Here is a 19,633-nt window from a genome sequence, read left to right as displayed (position 1 = left end):
TTTTTTTTTTTTTTTTTTTTTTTTTTTTTTTTTTTTTTTTTTTTTTCTTTTTCTCTGTTTTTTTTAAAAAAAAAAAAAAAAGAATGACAACACCCAATACAAATAATAGTATAGAATTATTTGATAATTTACCTTTATTTTTTAAAGGGAGACTTAATGAAGCGATTCAAAAAGTTTCAACAAGTTTAGATTTATTTGTTTTATATGTTATAGATTTAGAAGAGGATCAAACTGATGTTTTAAAGTGCATTTCTCACCAAGCAGTATGTAATTTATAAAATAATAATAATTATAACTATAATTATAATAATAATAATAATAATAAATCATTATTAATATTTTTATTAATTATTATTTTAGGTTATTTCATTTGTAAAATCAAAATGTATATTATATAAAATTAAAAAAGATTCAACAGAATTCGAATTTTTTAGTCAACATTATCCAAATCATTCACAAGGTTCATGTTTTTATTTTTTTGATATAAATGGAAAGGTTTTTAAAAGTGAAGATATTAAAAAAGGATTTACATTCATTTCAATTTTATCTCTCTTTAAAACTGCAAACGATAGCTTTGAAAAACAAAAACAATCTTTAAATTCTTCAAAAATTGAACAAAAATCTAAAGAAAGAAGATTAGTTTTACAAAAAACATTTTGTACAAAACCATTACCAGATTCACCAACAACTACAACTACAACAACCACAACAACAATTGTTAAATCACCACCATTAAGGAAGAAATCACCAGAACCAGAACCATATATACCAAACGATGATTATATAACAAAAGCAACAATGACAACTTTAATTTTTAAATTAACAAATGGTGAAACTCTTAAAGCTGAATTTAATGTTCATGATCGTTTAAAAGATGTTTGTATTTTTATAAATTTCAATTAATAATATAAATTTATTTGTATATATTTATTAATTATCATTATCATTATCATTATTATTATTATTATTATTATTATTATTATTATTATTATTATTATTATTACTATTATTATTATTATTATTATTATTATTATTATTATTATTATTATTATTATTATTATTATAAATAATATTTATATATTTTTAGATAAAAGAATTTATAAAGAATAATAGAACAGATGAAAATCGTCCATTTGATATGATAACAATTTATCCAAAACATTTATTTACATCAAGTGAATATGAAAAAACATTATTAGAATTAAATTTAGTACCATCAGCAACAATAACACTTAATCCATTAGATGTTTCAACTAAAGTAGAAAAGAAATCATCTGCATCTGCAAATATACATCCACCATCATCTTTTTCATCTTCCTCCTCATCGTCATCATCATCATCATCAGGTTCATATTTTTCATCAGTAAAGAATTATTTCTCTGGTTTCTTTGGTGGAGCAATTGAACAACCTGCAGAATCAAAAGAACAAGATAAATCATCGAAATCATCTAGTAACAATAGTAGCGGAAAATCATCTTCACAAGTTAAAAAGAGAACAAATATTCATCAAATAAACAATAGTAATGATGATGATCATGAACAAAGAAAACAACATAAAGACCCCAAGGATGATAATAATTCTTATTATAATGGAAATTCAACTCAATTTAATGGGAAATAAATAATATTCTTAATTTTTTTTTTATTTTTTTTTTTAATTTTATTTCCATAAAATAAAACTTGGAAAAAATAACAAAATCTTAATTATTTTCTTTTTTTTAATGAACCAATTAAATAAAAACTAATGTTTTATTTTTAGATTTTATTAGAGATATTTTACAACATTTTTTTTTTTTTTTTTTTTTTTTTTTAAAATATATTGTTTAGAAACATTTTCTATGAACAATTGATGGACCAGATTCATCATATTCTTCTTTTGAAATCCACATTTGTTGGAAAGTTGAGAGTGATGCTAAAATAGAACCAATCCAAACAGAGTATTTACGTTCTGGTGGTGCGATGATTTTAATTTTCATTGTTGATGGTGCAAGTGCAGTTAATTCCTTATTCATACGATCAGCAATACCTGGGAACATAGTTGTACCACCTGATAATACTACATTACCATATAAATCTTTACGAATATCAACATCACATTTCATGATTGAATTGTAAGTGGTTTCATGAATACCTGCTGATTCCATACCCAAGAATGATGGTTGGAAGAGAGCTTCTGGACAACGGAAACGTTCATTACCAATGGTGATAACTTGACCATCTGGTAATTCATATGATTTCTCTAATGCTGATGAGGTGGCAGTTTGCATTTCAGCTTCAAAATCTAAAGCAACGTAGGCTAATTTCTCTTTAATATCTCTAACGATTTCTCTTTCAGCAGTTGTTGTGAATGAGTAACCACGTTCTGTTAAAATTTTCATCAAGTAATCAGTGAGATCACGACCTGCTAAATCTAAACGTAAGATGGCATGTGGTAATGCATAACCTTCATAGATTGGAACAGTGTGTGATACACCATCACCTGAATCCATAACGATACCAGTGGTACGACCAGATGCATATAATGATAATACAGCTTGAATGGCAACATACATTGCTGGTGTATTGAATGTTTCAAACATGATTTGAGTCATTTTCTCTCTGTTTGCTTTTGGATTCAATGGTGCTTCAGTCAAGAGTACTGGATGTTCTTCTGGGGCAACACGTAATTCATTGTAAAAAGTATGATGCCAGATCTTTTCCATATCGTCCCAATTGGTAACGATACCATGTTCAATTGGATATTTAAGTGTTAAAATACCTCTCTTTGATTGTGCTTCATCACCAACATATGAACCTTTTTGACACATACCAACCATAACACCAGTATGTCTTGGACGACCAACAATTGATGGAAATACTGTACATGGAGCATCGTCACCAGCAAAACCAGCTTTACACATAGCTGAACCATTTAATTTAATTCCAAGATATTTTATCCATACCTACATAATAATTTAATACACATCTGTGTATTTGGTTTAAATGCATTAATATATTTATTTATTGATACAATCGACATTATATTATAAACCTAATACAATTTCAGTTATCTAAAAAAAACCAGATTTATGTTTTATTATTATTAAACTCCATTAATTTTTTTTTTTTTATTATTTTTTTTTTCATTTTTTTTTTTTCATTTTTTTTTTTTTTTTATCAAACACACGATGCTTTAGTTTTTTTTATTTTTTTTTTTTTCATTTTTTTTTTTTTTTTTTATCAATTTTTTCAATATATCTAAATGGGATCCCATTATAAAATTGATTTAGAAAATGAAAGGGAAGAATTTATTAAAGTTTACTCAATTTTAAAAAATGATGTATTCGATGAACTTCCAAAAATGAAATTAGCAAGTAATGCAATTGATTATATAAAAGAATTATTAAATTCACCAACAATTACAGGTGGTAAAATGTATAGAGGATTAGGATTTCTTTATTCTTTAAATACTTTATTAATAGCAAAAAATAATTTTGATAATAATAATAATAATAATAATAATAAAAATTCAGAAACAAGCCAACATGAAGCAAGAATAATCGGATGGTGTCTTGAATTTTTATCATTTTTTTTAATAACAGATGATATAATGGATAATGGTTTAACAAGAAGAGGTGAATTATGTTGGTATCGTCATCCAAGTCCATTTAATCCAACCGAACATAAAGTTGGTATGCTTGCAATTAATGATTCAGTATTAATAGAATCATTTTTATTTTTTATTTTAAAAAAATATTTTAAAAATAAATCTTATTATGTTGATTTGTTTGAACTATTTCATGAATCAATTTTTTATACTGCAACTGGTCAATTATTAGATTCATCATCATTTCATTTAAAAAGAGGTGATTTTACAAATTTTACATTTGAAAAGTATGTAATATATATATATATATATATATATATATATATATATATATATATATATATATATATATATATACAGTATTGTATTTTAAATAATTATTTATTATTAACAATTGTGTTTTTTTTTTATTTATTTAATAGTTATTCACAAATTTGTATTAATAAATCTTCACACCATGTTTTTTATTTACAAATTAAAATTGCAATTTTATTGACAGATATTATGGATAATAATGAGAAACAAAAAGATGATACAACCTGTAAAGAAGAAAAAGATAAAGAAAAAGAACAAGAAGAAGAATTAATTAAAAATATTTGTTTTAATTTAGGAATTTATGGTCAAGCACAAGATGATTATTTTGATTGTTTTGGTGATCCTAAAGTAATTGGTAAAACTGGTACTGATATACAAGAGAATAAATGTTCTTGGTTAATTTGTAAAGCAAATACAATTTGTAATAATGATCAATTAAATCAATTAAAAAAAAATTATGGAAATGATAATGAAAATGATGTCTCAATTGTTAAATCAATTTTTAAAGAAATTAATATACCTAAACATTATGAAAATTTTGAAAATGAACAATATAATTCAATATTAAAAGAGATTCAAAAATTATCAATAATTTCATTACCAAAATCTGAAATTCTTTTATTTTTATTAAAAAAACTTTTTAAAAGATCAAAATAAAACTAATAATAAATAATAATAATAATAAAAATAAAGGGTGTGGGGTATAGGGTATAACAGCGCAGTTTTTTTTTTTTTTTTTTTTTTTTTTTTTTTTTTTTTTTTTTTTAAATAATTTTATTGAATAAATTTATATGTTTTATTTTTATTTTATTTTTAATAAAATAAAACTGCTCGTTTTATGTTAATTCAAAAAATTAAACAAATTAAATAATTTTTTAATTTTACAACATTCCGAACCTTGCAATGATAATAATTTTTTTTTTTTTTTAAAAAGCAATACACCAACCACACCCTAACAATTTTGTTTGGAAAAAATTTCAGATTATATATAAATAATTGTGTTATTAATTTAGAAATATAATAATTAATAGTTAAAAAATTAATTAATTTTTAATATTTTATAAAATTTTGGTTAAAAACTCTTATAAACTTTTTTAAAAAAACTATCAAATGGAATAGTTTTAAACTTTTTTTTTTAAAATATAATTTTTAATAATAATAATAAATTTTTTTTATATGAATCTCTGATTTTCTTTTTTTAAAAGCATTTTTTTTACCAAAAAATTGGTTTATAATAAATTTTTTTTTTTTTTTTTTTTTTTTAGATAAAATGAAAAATATATTAACCATAGAATATATAATAATAATATTAGTAACAATTTTAATAAGTTGTAATGTTACTCAATCAATAGAGGATATATTATTTGACCCAGATTTTAAATTAAACATTTCACAATTGATTGCAAAACAAGGATATCCTGTTGAAAATCATTTCGTAACTACAAAAGATGGTTATATTGTAAGAGGTTAATAATAGAAATTCTATTTTATTTATAAATTAATTAATATTTTAATATTTATTAGATATCACTTCAACGTATACCAAATGGTATAAATAAAAATAAAGGAATATTTAATAATAATAATAATAATAATAATACAAAGATAAAACCAACAGTTTTATTACAACATGGTTTAGAAGATATTGGTACAACTTGGGTTTTCCAAGAGAATAGGTATCAAAGTTTAGGATTTATTTTAGCAGATGAAGGATATGACGTTTGGATTGGTAATGTTAGAGGTACTATATATAGTAATAAACATTTGGAATATACAGTAAATGATGATGAATATTGGGATTTTACATTTAATGAAATGGGTGAATTCGATTTACCTTCAATGGTTGATTATATTATAAATGTAACTGGTAATAGTAAAGTGAATTATATTGGTCATAGCCAAGGCACAACAATGGGATTCATTGGATTTAAAGATGGTAGTGAATTAACGAAAAAGATAAACACATTTTTTGCATTGGCACCAGTTGCAAGAGTTACACATTGTCAAAGTCCATTATTTAATTTTTTAGGTAATTTAAGATTTGGATTGATTTTAAAATTTTTTGGAGTAAAATCATTTTTAATGGATTCACCGATTTTAAGAGGATTTTTAGCACCAACATTATGTAGTATTACACCAATTGCATGTACAACATCCTTAGGTTTCATTACTGGGTGGGGTGAAAATTCAAATTTAAATGAAACTAGATTACCAGTAATTTTATCACAATCACCAGGTGGAACATCAACAAAAAATATTATCCATTGGAGTCAAAATTTAAATAATGAATTTCAAAAATTTGATTATGGTTCATCATATGAAAATTTCATTCATTATTCTCAATCAACACCACCCAAATATAATATTACAAATTTTTCAAAAAAAATACCAACAATAATTTTCACTGGTGGTAAAGATTTAATTTCAACAAAAGAAGATTACAATTGGTTACTTCCACAATTAAAAAATTTAATTTATTATAAACATATTGATTCATATAGTCATCTTGATTTCGTTTGGGGTAATGATGCTTATAAACAAGTTTATTCTGATATTTTAAAATATTTATTAAAATATAATTAATTTTTTAAAATAAAATAAAAAAAAAATTAAATAATAATTTATTTAAAGATTTATCTCATAAAGTCTTTAAACAAATTGTAAAATGTTTTTTTTTTTTTTTTTTTCAAAGAATGATTTAAGTTAAACAAAAGTTTTTTTTATTCTTTTTTTAATTTTATTATTTTTTTTTTTAAAAATTTTTTTTTTTTTTTTTTTTTTTTTTTTTTCAATTTTATTTTTATTTTTTTTTTTCAAAAAAGGGTAAAAGATTTTTATAAATATCATAATATTTTTAGATTAATTCAATGTTTATAATTAGTAAAATGTGATTAGATTAATTATTAATAGATTTTAAAAAAATAAATAGATTATAAATTTATATTTTTACAAGTTGATAATTTTTTACATTAAAGGTAATCTTTTTTTTTTTTTTTCTTTTTTTTTTTTTTATAAAATTATAAGACAATTGTATTATAATTTTTTTTATATTTTTTTAAAACTATATATATATTATAATATATATATATATAATTTAAAAATGAAAAAAAAAATATTAATTTTATTTTTTTTTTTAATATTATCAACTTTATTTAATTTTGTTCAATCAGAAATAAATACACTATTTGATCCAGATTTTAATTTAAATATTTCACAATTTATTCAAAAACATGGTTATCCTGTAGAAAATCATTTTGCCACTACAAAAGATGGTTATATTGTAAGAATTTTTAATAATTTATTTTTTAAATTTTGTATTCATACTAATAATAACTTTTTAAAATTATAAAGATATCACTTCAGCGTATACCAAATGGTAAAAAAATAATAAATAATAATAAAAAGTTAAAAGCATCAGTTATATTACAACATGGTTTAGAAGATATTGGTACAACTTGGGTAATTCAAGAGAATGATTATCAAAGTTTAGGATTTATTCTAGCAGATGAAGGATATGATGTTTGGATTAGTAATGTTAGAGGTACTAGATATAGTAATAAACATTTGAAATATAATGTTAATGATGTAGAATATTGGAATTTTACATTTGATGAAATGAGTGAATTCGATTTACCTTGTGTAGTTGATTATGTTATTAATGTAACTGGAAATGATAAAGTGAATTATATTGGTCATAGTCAAGGTACAACAATGGGATTCATTGGATTTAAAGAAGGTAGTGAATTAACGAAAAAGATAAACACATTTTTTGCATTGGCACCAGTAACAAGAGTAACACATTGTAAAAGTGTATTATTAAATTTAATTTCCCAATTAAGTATTGGTGAAATTGTTAATTTAGTTGGTATAAAATCATTTCCAATGGACATACAACCACTAAGGGTATTGCTATTACCATCGGTTTGTAGTATTACACCATTTGCATGTACAACTTCATTAAGATTACTTTTCGGCAGTGATGATGGTGATGATGGTGATTTCAGTTCAAATTTAAATCAAACTAGATTACCAATAATTTTATCACAATCACCAGGTGGAACATCAACAAAAAATATGATTCATTGGTCTCAAAATTTTAAGAAAGGTTTTCAAAAATTTGATTATGGTTCATCACATGAAAATTTCATTCATTATTCTCAATCAACACCACCAAAATATAATATTACAAACTTTTCAAAAACAATACCAACATTTCTTTTCACTGGTGGTAATGATACTATCAACTAAAGAAGATAATAATTGGTTAATAGCTCAATTAAAACAAAATTTAATATTTTCTAAAAACATTATAAACTTTAATCATATTGATTTTACTTGGGGTACAGATGCATATATTAAAATTTATTCTGATATTGTTAAATATTTATTTAAATATAATAAAATTTAATATTAATTTTTTAAAAAATAATTATATAATAACATAATAATAATAATAAAAAAAAAAAAAAAAAAAAATTTGATTGTAAAAATAAATATAATAGATTTATTAAACTAAAATAATAAAATTTTATTCAAGTTGTTATTATTTTTAATAAGCCAGTATTGATATTAATTAAAAATAATAAAAATTTAAAAAATAACCTTTTTTTTTTTTTTTTTTTTTTTTTTTTTTTTTTTTTTTTTTCAAAAACAATTAACAGGGAACAAATAAAATAATTTTGAAATGAATAGATTCAATGGAAAATATATGATCATCTTTAAAATTAAATCATGTCAAATTTGTTAAAAACTTTACACTAATAGATCATTTTTAACTAAATTCTTTAACTCATCGATAAGTTGATTTTTATCGAAAATAGGATTTATTTTTTATTAAAAAATAAATAAAAAAATAAATAAAAAATAAATTACAATTATAAATATTTTTTATCAAAAATTATTTGATTGTAGATAAAGATTGGTTATAATAATAAAAGAAAGAAAAAAAAAGAAAAAAAAATTAAAATAAAAACAAAAACAATTTTTATACTTAATTGTTACATCATGAAAGATAAAACAATTTACATATTAAAAACAAAATATTAATATTAATAACATTCAATTGTTTTGTTTTTTTTTATTAAATTATCTAATTTTTTTTTTTTTTTTTTTTTGATTATATTATTGTTATTTTAACATTATATATTAAACACCCCTATTTAGCTTAAACACAAGTATATATATTAAAAAAAAAAATTTATACAAAAAAAAAAAAAAAAAAAAAACAAAATAAATAAAAATAAAATAAAATAAAATAAAACTAACACAGTATTGTACAAAGATAAATCGTCAATTTTTTACCAACTCTGTCAATAAAATGCATTTTATTTAATATCATTTTTGACGGGTACTAATGATAATTTTTTTAAATAATAATAATATATAAGAGAAACTCTATTATTGTAGTGTATTATTGGTATTTAACATTTTTTTTTTTTTTTTAATATTATTTTTTTTTTTTTTTTTTTTTTGATAATTTGTTTGGAAAAAAAAAAAACAAAAAAATTATGTATATTATATTAATTTATTATTTGATCCAATAATAAATTTAAATAAACAAAAATTTTAAATATTGTGATATTATCAAAAAAATCAAAAATTATCATCAGACAAAAAATTTAAAAAAAATTCACACACATACATACACACAACTGGAAAATAACGCAGATATAAAATAAATAAATAAAAAAAGGAAAACCACACACTCACTTAAGCAACAAATAATTTTTTTTTTAAAATAAAATAATAATTTAATAAATATAAAAAAAAAAAAAAATAATAAAAAAAATTTAAAAAAAAAAAAAAAAAAAACTAATATCAAAAAAACAATTAAAATATATAAATTTTGATAATAATATTAAAATTATTATTGGATTTTATAAAAAAATTTATAATATTTAAATATATTTATATTTTTTATATATATATTATTTTTAATTTATTATTTTTTTTTTTTTTTTTTTTTTTTTTTATAATTACAATCAATATTTTTTTTTTTTATTAAAAAATAATAAAAAAATAAAGTAAAAAAAAAACAAAAATGAAAATAAAATATTTACTTTTATTTATTACAATATTTTTAGTATTTGTTAATTGTAAATATTTATTTCCAATATATTAAAAAAAAATAATAATAAAAATCAACATTTTTTTTTTTTTTTTTTTTTTATTATTTTATTATTTTATTATTTATAATTTTATAAAATGATTTTTGTAATTTTAAAAAAATATTAATTAATTTTTTTTAAAAATAAAAAAAAAATATATATATATTTATTATTATTTAGGTGAAATAGAAGGATTATGTGATGATGGTGATCCATGTACAATTGATAGATTTAAAATATTAAGATGTGAACATTTACAAAAATGTCAAGCAAAAGATTTATGTGAAACTGTAACATGTAATAGAAGACAGGGTGGAAATTGTACGGTTACACCAAGATGTCATGCAAGAACTTTATGTGAACAAGCATTGTGTGATGTAAACACTGGTCAATGTATTTATACACCAACATGTATTAGTGGTGATCGTTGTAGTATTGCATCATGCAATGAAGAGACTGGTGAATGTAAAATTACACCCAAATGTAAACCAGAGGAGATTTGTGACGAACGTGGATTTTGTGTCAATTGTTCCGATAATAATCCTTGTACCACTGATTTTTATTCACCCTATTATGGAATTTGTATTAATATTGTTAATGAATGGATGAATTGTGAAAACACTACTGAATATCAGAAATGTCTAAAAGGTTGTAACACCAATAAATGTACAAATGCAGTTTGTGATAAACAAACCCTAAAATGTATCCAAAGTTATAAAGATTGTTCAGATGGAAATTTATGTACCGCTGATGTATGTGATAATGATTTGGGTTGTATACATAACAATGTTAGTTGTGATGATGGTAATCCATGTACTCAGGACTTTTGTGATAATGAATATGGCTGTCATTATAAACCTGATCCAACTTGTGATGGTCTTTCCTCATGTTATTCAAATAAAGACTGTTCCGATAATTTGGATTGTACAACTGACCGTTGTGAATATGGTAAATGTACTCATAGTTTTAATTGTGGTTTCGATCAATTATGTAATAAATCATATAAATGTGAAAAGGTTAGATTCGAAAACTAAAAAAAATAATAAAAGTAATTCATTTTTTTAAATTTTATTTCTTTAAAATTATTTTTTCAAAATTTCTTTTTTATTACAAAATCAAATTTTATTTTAATCTGATTTGAATTAAACGAGATTCGAACCATTGACTTAATCTTGATTATATTAAAAGTATACGAGACCATCAGGGGTCGAACCTGAGACCTACCGGTTCGTAGCCGGTCGTTATATCCAACTAAACTATAGTCCCTTTGATGATATAAAATATTATATGCAAAAAAATTTCCAATTGAAAACAGTAATCTATTTTGTAAATATGTTTGATGCAGAATTAAAAGGACAATTTATAACCACTATAAGACCAAAAAATATGTATACAGATTTTGATTGGTATAAATCACTCACAGAAATAGAATGGGTAATAGAAAATGAAGGATGTAAACTAATTAAATCAGAAATTAAAGGCGAAACTCTAATTATCAAAACAGTGAAAAGAGTCGTAGAAGAATTTGACACTATCATTGAACTAGACAATCTAACATTAATTGGACACTCCAACAAAGGATGGAGAGATCAAACCTCATTACCAGAAAATCAAGAAGAAAACAAAAATAAAAAACAATCAGATGAACAACAACCACAATCTACATCAGAACAAATACCAAAACAAGGAAAAAGAACAATCATTATCCCACCAATCACATCCTCATCTAATGATAAAACATTTATGGCCCTAGATGATACAGCTCAAAAGGTAATAGAAGCATCACTAGAAAACGTAGATGAACTAACAAGAATAGAGAATGAGATCAATACACAATCGATAAACAATCAAGAAATTAAAACAAAATCAGAAAAACCTATCGAACCACCATCTCCATACAATACACCAATAAAACAACACGGCGAAACAAAGGGACTAACAACGGAAGAAAAACTTAGAGAGGCAAATGATATCTTCGACTTCACCAGCCCAAACACTGATGCAATAAGAAAAATAGAATTCCCACTTTCAATCCCTTCAAATCAATGGTTCTTCTCCTCTCCAATAAAACATATCATGAGTTTCAGCCCAACCTATGGTACACCATCGAAAATTATCGATTCACCAAGTAAATTGTTAAACACACCAAAAAAGAAACAACAAGACAAAACAAACAAGACCAACAAAACACCAGTCAAACCAAAATTGGGTGAATATGGACAAAAAAGCATAAAAACAAAAATGGATGAAGATATAGACAACTTCAACAAGGAAATTCTAAAACAAATCAATAAATCAAAAAACCCCACAAACACACAAGACCAACAACACAACGAACAAAGTAAAGATCAGTTAGAAGACAAAATAAACCAGAAACTTCAAAAGGTAGATAAAAATCTACCCCAAATAAAACTATAAAGAAAAACACAATAAGAATAGGTGTTTGGAACGTCCAAGGATCCAACACCATCCAATCTGCCAGCATAATAAACACCGTTTTAGACAACAACAAGCTGGACGCAGCACTTCTAACTGAAACAAATATAAAAACAAATAAAATTTACTCAATAAATCAACAATATAAAAACAAAATAACACACCACGCACCAATTGATAAAACAGGACAAGGGGTGTCACAAATCATCATCAACACCCGCAATAGAACTTCCTAAACATCTCAGAAAATACAATAAATTCACTCAGTACTTTCTATAAATAAAAAAAAAAAAAAAAAAAAAAAAAAAAAAAAAAAAAAAAAAAAAAAAAAAAAACCCAAGTTAATCAGTAAAATAAAAAAGATAGAAAGAAAATAAAATGAAAATCACAAACAACACCACAAATATTAAGCAACACAAATGCCTACAAAAAATAAGCGAAATTGTGGATAAAACTCAATTAAAAAAAAAAAAACAATTCAAATACGTCATAAACATCAATCACGAACCAGACGATAAAATAAAAAAAGATTTAGAAAAAAGTTTGGACAAAAAAGATGTTTTAATCAAAAAGACCCTGTAAAAAAAAAAAAAAAATAAAATGAGATCTAGCATCTCAAGGAGAAGCAAATAATAATTGCGTTATCCAATTCAAAAAAAAAAAAATTTCCAATTGAAAAAAAAAATATAAAAAAATTATAATTTTTTATTTTTTGAAAGAATAATTAAAAATTAATAGAAAATAGATTTATTACGGTTATCCATTAAACAAATATTTAAAATTACAATTTAAGAATTTCAATATATGAATTTTAATTTTAAAGAGGTTATTTGTTTTAAATATGCAAAGGAAGTGGTATACTATAGAAGGACTTAAAAGAATTATTTTTTATTATATTCTATTTTTTTTTATTTATTTTTTGAATAACCAATTTAATTTTTATTTCTATTTAATTATATATAATTTAATTAAATATCTATTTCTTTTAATTAATATATATTTATATATTTATTTAATTTATAACATATTTATATTTGTGAGTAATAAGATAATAAAACTGAAAATAAATTTTCTTTTTCATTTTATACTATGAAATGTGTTGACATATAATACCAAAAGATATTAATTAAAACATTATACTATATAAAGAATATTTAAAATAAACATATTTTTTAATTTTTCTAAATTTTTTTTATTTTTTTTTTTTTATTATTTTTATTTTTTTTTTTATAAGTTGTTTCATCAATTTTATTTATTCTAATTTAATAATTAGTTTACTGATTTTATTCAAACAAATAATGAAAATTTACTTACTTTGGTAAAAAAAAAGGTGAAAAAAAAATGAAAAAAAAATGATGAAAAAAAAAAAATATGAAAAAAAAAAAAAAAAAGTAAAATCAAATAATTTTTTAAATAAATACAAACAACTTTTATCCAGATAAAAAAAAAAAAAAAAAAAAAAAAACAATCGATTCAGATTTAGTTTGAAAATGGATAAAAAAAAAAAAAAAATAAAAAAATAAAAAAAAAACCAAATTCAAAATTAATAAAATTTTTCTTGTTTTCGCATATTTATTCTTATAATATCTTATTTTTATTAATTCAATTCCTATATTTTTTAAAATAATAAAAAGTTTCATTTAATATATATATATTTTTTTTTTTTATAAAATTTATTTTTTATCTTATTTTTTACTTATATTTAATAAAATATGTTGAATATTATAAAATTTTCCAATTTATAATTTATATTATTATTTTTTAAACATCTTATTATTAAAACCATAATTAATAAAATTTATAACCTTCTTATATAATATCTCATTTTTTTAGTATTTATTACATTTTAATAAAATATGTTAAAAATTATATAATGTTTCAATTTTTAATATATTTTATTATTTTTTTTTTATTATTATTTATCTTATTTTTTAAATATATTTTATTAAAAAATAATAAAGGTTACATTTTTTATAAATAATCTTATTTTTTTATAAAATATCCTATTTTCTAATAATTATTATAATTATTTTTAAAAAAAAAAAATAACCCCGAATTAATAAAATTTAAAAATTCTAATATATTTTCTTATTTTATAGTATTAATTAAATTTTAATAAAAAATGCTATTTTTTTTTTATAATAAGTTTCTTTTTTTTATAAATTTTATTTTTTTTATTTTTTTGCAACTATCAATCTTATTTTTTAATAATTTTTATTAATTTATAAATAGCATTACAAACTTTTATTAAAATTTAATTTAATTAATTATATTTTAACATTTTACTAGGTTTTTTTCCCGTGTAGTCTCAGATCATTATTCAAAATAAAAATGATTAAAGAAAAATAATTTAAAGAAAAAAATAAAATAAAATAAAAATTACAACTAGATTTCAATGATTTTTTTTTTTTTAATTATTATTTATTAAAATTATTTATTTATTTAAAATAAAAACAAAAATTAACAAAATAAATAAAAAAATTATAAACTTTTTATTTTTATTGAGAATTTTCTTTTGGATAATCTGGAAATTTACTACTATTATTTTCGAGACGTGGCGTATAGTTGAAATAACAAGAGTTTTCTTCCTTGAAACCACCTACCAAAGAATGGATATAATTTGAAAAGCACGAGGGCCCATTATCATCAAACTTTTTTGGTATATTAACATCATTATGTACCAACATACAGAGTTCATATAGTTTTTAAACACGGCCTGTGTATATTGTATCATTTTTTTTTACATTCTTCACTACATCCATTTTTGATATCAGGAAAAAGATCACCCCTCATGAATTCTTCGATAACAGCAAATGATGTGCCACTGCCTACTCTTTGGAACAAATCTTCAAAATTATATTTATCATGAATGCACATTCCAACAATTGTATATAAAAAATGAAATAAATCATGTTGTGAAGTGTATGGATCAATTCCAATGGCAGCAGCTAATCTACTTCCAGTAAAAGAATACTTCTCTCTTACTTCTTCCCATTTTTTAGTTCCTTGTACCAAATCTTCATCGATACTTTTCGATTGTTTTATAATGGTTTGCATGTACATTGTAATTTTAATGATTCTTGTTGTAATGAGGTTTGGGGTTTATGAATTACTTCGTCTATTGTTTCCAAAACTGCCTCACCAAGATTTTGAGTGAATAAAGATATAATTGAATCACTATGATAATACAAAAAAGAGAATAATAAAGAAACTGCTGAGAAGATTAATGATTTTATATTTTCAAACATTTTTTTTTTTTTATAAAATTTATTTTTTTTATTTTGTTTTTTATTTTTATAGAATTTTAATTGAAAAAATCTTCTATAAAAATTAAAAACAAAATATAATATCATTACATTCGTCCAATGAGAGACCCATACCTTCCAATGAAATCAAATCATTACAAGAAATTCGTTGGTGTTGATTCCTCTTAACATCAACTGTTGATCTACCAGTATTCTTTAAAGATTCGAAACCATTAGATGAAAGGATTTTCTCATCGATACCAGTATCGTTTTGTTTTTGAAAATTCGATGATGTTATTATAGTTTTTTCAAAGGTTTCAAGGGTTTTATCTTTAGATGTTGTTCTAAGTATTGTTTCAATACTCTTACTGAATTTTTTATTTCCCATTAGACGAAAATTTCTGAATTTTGAATAAACTGACGTATCGATATAGTTGAGCTCTGGTATATAGATGGATCTTTCAATAACAAATTGTTTTACCCATTCTCCAAGATGTTCATTGTCTTTCCAATGGAAGGTTTTCAATGGCCAATGTAAATGTAAAGAATATTTATCGTATTGATAGGAGAAGAGCAATAATGGTTCAATGCTATCGATTTCATCAGAGACCTGTGGATGTGTTTTCTTTGGATGGGTTTTACTTCGTCGATTATAATTCTATCGATAAGATTGTTTTTATAAAGTTGTTTGTTTCTTTTATTTTCTTCTGCTTTCTCGGGTGATAACTTAAAATCAATATCTAAATACAAATTACAATTTTCAAATTGTGGAATCAATTCATAATAATGACGAAGATTCAATGGTGTATTCATTATACATTTGAAGAGTTTTTCAATACTTGGAGATACTAAAAAAGCACGTTGACCTTTATCGCCAAATTCATATGAAAATATAAAATATTTTTCAATAGAGCTGACACTATTCATATAATTAAATGCCTGATCTTGTTTTTTAAAAATTATGATGCCATTATCAATACAAACTGATTTTACATGAATGTTCATTTTTATTCTTTATTTTTTTTTTTTAAAAAAAAAGAAGATATTTTTTTTTTTTTTTTTTATAATTTTTAATTTTTTTTTTTTTTTTTTTTTTTTTTTGAAAATCAAAACCAAGATTTTTTTTTTTTCTTCCCTTATTTTTTTTTTTTTTTTATTTTTATAACTATTCTTTAATAGAATTCTTTTTTTAAAAAAAAGAACACCATGGAAGCTTTTTTGTTTTTTTTAAAAATGGATATAAATTATTATTTTTTTTTAAAAAAAATAAAACAAGATAATATCTAAAAATAAATAAAAAAGAAAAAAAAAAATGCCTCCTAAGATTAAAATTACTACAGGTCCAATTGGTTCTGGAAAAACAACAATTTTAAATAGAATTAAAGAGTCATATGAAAGAAAAGAAATCCTTATTGGTCAAAAGGTTGGATTTTTCGGTGAACCTACTGATTCCACTGTAGCTAATGCTCTCCTAAAGGATATGTACTCAAAGTTTCCATTTGCTAATGATCAGTTTGAAACTTTACAAAAATACCTATTGGCTGTGGAAGCTAATGATTTATGTAATGCTTTGTCATCGTCAGAGTATGATATTGTTTACTTTGATACATCGGTTTTGAAAATCATAAACAATCAAACCTATTCAAATTGTCTAACGTTTTACTATCAAATGATTTCAAATATTAATTTCGAAAATGCTGAAGTAACCATATTAAAAGTCATACCACCCATAGATAGGTGTGTTGTAGGGAATTTTTTTTGAAATTTCGCTTTCTAAACGGCAGTGAATTTTTACACTAAAATACACTGTTTATGCGTAGTGTAAAAATTCACTAAAATTTTTTTTTTTTTTTATTTTATAAAAAATTTTTTAATTAAACAAAAATAAATAAATATTACCATCAGCTAATACAACTCACACGTTGTTCATTTGCTGTTCATTTCATATCACGCAAAAAAAACAATTTAAAAAACAATAAATAATTTAATTCCCGCTATTTTTTGCGGATTTGCGGAAATGATTTTTTTTAATTTATAAAAAAATTTGATTTTTTTTATTTAAGACAGATCTTATCAGATTTATAAAATGAGAAAATATAATAGATATCTACTATTTTTGGCATTAAACAAAGATTTCTGAATATTCAGAAATAGACAGCGAAACTATCTAATATTGTAAGTGTAACCACGGAGATCGCCACGTGGATTTGCGGCACTTCCTGCTGCTGGTCCCCAGCCATATTGGCCGTTTATTGGACGTTGTGAGAGATTTTGGCCTGGTTGTACGATTCCACCTGATGTCATTTGCTGGGAATAAGAATATATGAGATTTAATTAATAAATATACATGATATGATTGATAAAAATAGAACAAATTTTAAATTTTTAAAATTGTACACATACATTAAAGTATAATAATATAATTTGTTAAAAATAATTTGAAATGTTTTTTTTGAAAAAATTTTTTTGTTTTATATCAACATTTTTTAAATTAAAAAATAAAAAAAATAAAATTAAAAAATAAAAAAAATAAAAAATAAATTTAATTAAATTCCAACATTTTTTAGGGGGGTACCCTCTTTTTTTTATTTAAATATTAATTTTCATTTTTATTATTATTATTATTATTATTAAAATTATTATTTTTTTTAGGGGGGGGTACCCTCTTTTTTTTTTATTTTTTTTTTATTTTTTTTATTTTTTTTTTTATTTTTTATTTTTCTTTTTTTTTTTATTTTTCTTTTTTTTTTTATTTTTTTTTTTATTTTTTTTTTTTTTTTTTTTTTTTTTTTTTCATTTTTTTTTTTATGTAACGAAGACACAAAAATAAGTTAATATTAAATAAGTGAACTAAGACACTAATTATAGTTGACCCACATTTAAATAATAATAATAATAATAATAATTCTATTAACTCGAGTTTATAATTATAAATAATATAAATACTAAAAATAATTATATAAACAATAATGAATACCATAATTAAAATATAAACCATCAATTTTTTTTTTTTTTTTTTTTTTTTTTTTTTTTTTTTTTTTTTTTTTTTTTTTTTTTTTCAATTTTTTTTTTATCGAACAATTTTATTTTATTCCCCAAAAATGAAACAATCGATAAAAAAAAAAATTGAAAAAAATAATTGAAAAAAAAAAAAAAAAAAAAAAAAAAAAAAAAAAAAAAAAAAAAAAAAAAAAAATGGCGCAAACTAAATTTTTTTGTTATAAAAAAATAAATAACAAGCAAATAACTGAATAAAATTGGTTTTTTATTTTTCTGATTAAATAAATTGTTTTTTAATTTAATTATAAAAAAAAAAAAATTTAGTGAATTTTTACACCATGCATAAACAGTGTATTTTAGTGTAAAAATTCACTGCCGTTTAGAAAGCGAAATTTCAAAAAAAATTCCCTACAACATAGGTGTATGGAACAAATTAACCAAAGAGGTAGACTATGGTGAATTTACAAAAATTAAATATATACCCGGGTGTTTGCATTCTTTTTGTACCACTTCTTTAGTATCATCCAAATATCTTGTACAAACCCATGGGTAACCAGTTTGTCTGTGTACTGCTGTTGGTGGTCTGTAAAATTTCGACGCATATTTTTCCAGGCAATGGATATGGTTAAAATATAAAGCTAATAAAAAATATAGATATAACAGTCTGTTAAACATTTTTAATTATAATTATTAATATTATCAAAATTTTTTGTGTTTTTATAGATGAATAAAAACTTAAATTTTATTTTTTATTTTTTTAATTTATTTTTTTTAATTTTTTTTTAATTTATTTTTTAATTTATTTTTTTAATTTTTTTTTTTATTTTCACACAACAAATTATGTTGAGAAAAGTAGGTGGATGCGGACATGACCGCTTTTCAATAGAAAACCTTAAAAAACTTGGCCCCTTTTTATACGATGATAAATTATTTGACCAGGATAG

General features: G+C 21.4%; 14 protein-coding genes and 1 non-coding gene across 15 annotated transcripts; 8 read left to right on the top strand and 7 right to left on the bottom strand.

Moving 5' to 3' along the window:
• Positions 1-83: 83 nt before the first annotated feature.
• On the top strand, positions 84-1,621 carry DDB_G0268746 (UBX domain-containing protein; the record flags this gene model as incomplete). Its single annotated transcript, XM_641833.1, has 3 exons — positions 84-263; positions 361-876; positions 1,088-1,621. 3 exons carry the CDS (start codon positions 84-86, stop codon positions 1,619-1,621), a joined length of 1,230 nt encoding a protein of 409 aa, XP_646925.1.
• A 202-nt stretch (positions 1,622-1,823) lies between these two features.
• act23 (hypothetical protein) lies at positions 1,824-2,900 on the bottom strand (the record flags this gene model as incomplete). The annotated part of the gene is made up of 1 exon (XM_641832.1): positions 1,824-2,900. One exon carries the CDS (start codon positions 2,898-2,900, stop codon positions 1,824-1,826), a length of 1,077 nt encoding a protein of 358 aa, XP_646924.1.
• Positions 2,901-3,241: 341 nt separating this feature from the next.
• DDB_G0268742 (hypothetical protein) lies at positions 3,242-4,558 on the top strand (the record flags this gene model as incomplete). The annotated part of the gene is made up of 2 exons (XM_641831.1): positions 3,242-3,873; positions 4,009-4,558. The coding sequence occupies 2 exons, from the start codon at positions 3,242-3,244 to the stop codon at positions 4,556-4,558; spliced, it is 1,182 nt and encodes a 393-aa protein (XP_646923.1).
• Positions 4,559-5,171: 613 nt separating this feature from the next.
• Positions 5,172-6,484, top strand: DDB_G0268740 (carboxylic ester hydrolase; the record flags this gene model as incomplete). The annotated part of the gene is made up of 2 exons (XM_641830.1): positions 5,172-5,360; positions 5,426-6,484. 2 exons carry the CDS (start codon positions 5,172-5,174, stop codon positions 6,482-6,484), a joined length of 1,248 nt encoding a protein of 415 aa, XP_646922.1.
• Positions 6,485-7,001: 517 nt separating this feature from the next.
• On the top strand, positions 7,002-8,149 carry DDB_G0268964 (hypothetical protein; the record flags this gene model as incomplete). Its single annotated transcript, XM_641829.1, has 2 exons — positions 7,002-7,181; positions 7,253-8,149. The coding sequence occupies 2 exons, from the start codon at positions 7,002-7,004 to the stop codon at positions 8,147-8,149; spliced, it is 1,077 nt and encodes a 358-aa protein (XP_646921.1).
• A 1,792-nt stretch (positions 8,150-9,941) lies between these two features.
• Positions 9,942-11,042, top strand: DDB_G0269078 (hypothetical protein; the record flags this gene model as incomplete). The annotated part of the gene is made up of 2 exons (XM_641828.1): positions 9,942-9,996; positions 10,189-11,042. 2 exons carry the CDS (start codon positions 9,942-9,944, stop codon positions 11,040-11,042), a joined length of 909 nt encoding a protein of 302 aa, XP_646920.1.
• Positions 11,043-11,200: 158 nt separating this feature from the next.
• On the bottom strand, positions 11,201-11,274 carry tRNA-Arg-ACG-1. The gene has a single exon. It is a non-coding gene; the product is annotated as a tRNA-Arg (tRNA).
• Positions 11,275-11,295: 21 nt separating this feature from the next.
• DDB_G0269076 (hypothetical protein) lies at positions 11,296-12,426 on the top strand (the record flags this gene model as incomplete). Its single annotated transcript, XM_641827.1, has 1 exon — positions 11,296-12,426. The coding sequence occupies one exon, from the start codon at positions 11,296-11,298 to the stop codon at positions 12,424-12,426; it is 1,131 nt and encodes a 376-aa protein (XP_646919.1).
• Positions 12,427-14,942: 2,516 nt separating this feature from the next.
• DDB_G0268738 (hypothetical protein) lies at positions 14,943-15,178 on the bottom strand (the record flags this gene model as incomplete). Its single annotated transcript, XM_641826.1, has 2 exons — positions 14,943-15,095; positions 15,134-15,178. 2 exons carry the CDS (start codon positions 15,176-15,178, stop codon positions 14,943-14,945), a joined length of 198 nt encoding a protein of 65 aa, XP_646918.1.
• A 204-nt stretch (positions 15,179-15,382) lies between these two features.
• Positions 15,383-15,601, top strand: DDB_G0268736 (hypothetical protein; the record flags this gene model as incomplete). The annotated part of the gene is made up of 1 exon (XM_641825.1): positions 15,383-15,601. One exon carries the CDS (start codon positions 15,383-15,385, stop codon positions 15,599-15,601), a length of 219 nt encoding a protein of 72 aa, XP_646917.1.
• Positions 15,602-15,774: 173 nt separating this feature from the next.
• DDB_G0269074 (hypothetical protein) lies at positions 15,775-16,190 on the bottom strand (the record flags this gene model as incomplete). Its single annotated transcript, XM_641824.1, has 2 exons — positions 15,775-16,090; positions 16,171-16,190. 2 exons carry the CDS (start codon positions 16,188-16,190, stop codon positions 15,775-15,777), a joined length of 336 nt encoding a protein of 111 aa, XP_646916.1.
• A 21-nt stretch (positions 16,191-16,211) lies between these two features.
• DDB_G0269072 (hypothetical protein) lies at positions 16,212-16,694 on the bottom strand (the record flags this gene model as incomplete). Its single annotated transcript, XM_641823.1, has 1 exon — positions 16,212-16,694. One exon carries the CDS (start codon positions 16,692-16,694, stop codon positions 16,212-16,214), a length of 483 nt encoding a protein of 160 aa, XP_646915.1.
• A 307-nt stretch (positions 16,695-17,001) lies between these two features.
• DDB_G0268962 (hypothetical protein) lies at positions 17,002-17,779 on the top strand (the record flags this gene model as incomplete). The annotated part of the gene is made up of 2 exons (XM_641822.1): positions 17,002-17,433; positions 17,753-17,779. The coding sequence occupies 2 exons, from the start codon at positions 17,002-17,004 to the stop codon at positions 17,777-17,779; spliced, it is 459 nt and encodes a 152-aa protein (XP_646914.1).
• Positions 17,780-17,852: 73 nt separating this feature from the next.
• DDB_G0269070 (hypothetical protein) lies at positions 17,853-17,993 on the bottom strand (the record flags this gene model as incomplete). Its single annotated transcript, XM_641821.1, has 1 exon — positions 17,853-17,993. One exon carries the CDS (start codon positions 17,991-17,993, stop codon positions 17,853-17,855), a length of 141 nt encoding a protein of 46 aa, XP_646913.1.
• Positions 17,994-18,772: 779 nt separating this feature from the next.
• DDB_G0268960 (hypothetical protein) lies at positions 18,773-19,364 on the bottom strand (the record flags this gene model as incomplete). Its single annotated transcript, XM_641820.2, has 2 exons — positions 18,773-18,894; positions 19,172-19,364. 2 exons carry the CDS (start codon positions 19,362-19,364, stop codon positions 18,773-18,775), a joined length of 315 nt encoding a protein of 104 aa, XP_646912.2.
• Positions 19,365-19,633: the final 269 nt, after the last annotated feature.

The sequence above is a fragment of the Dictyostelium discoideum genome (assembly GCF_000004695.1).
Source record: "Dictyostelium discoideum AX4 chromosome 1 chromosome, whole genome shotgun sequence".
In the NCBI taxonomy this organism is placed as follows: domain Eukaryota; phylum Evosea; class Eumycetozoa; order Dictyosteliales; family Dictyosteliaceae; genus Dictyostelium; species Dictyostelium discoideum.
The sequence above is the reverse complement of the archived record's forward strand: the minus strand, read 5'-3'. Positions and strand labels throughout refer to the sequence as shown.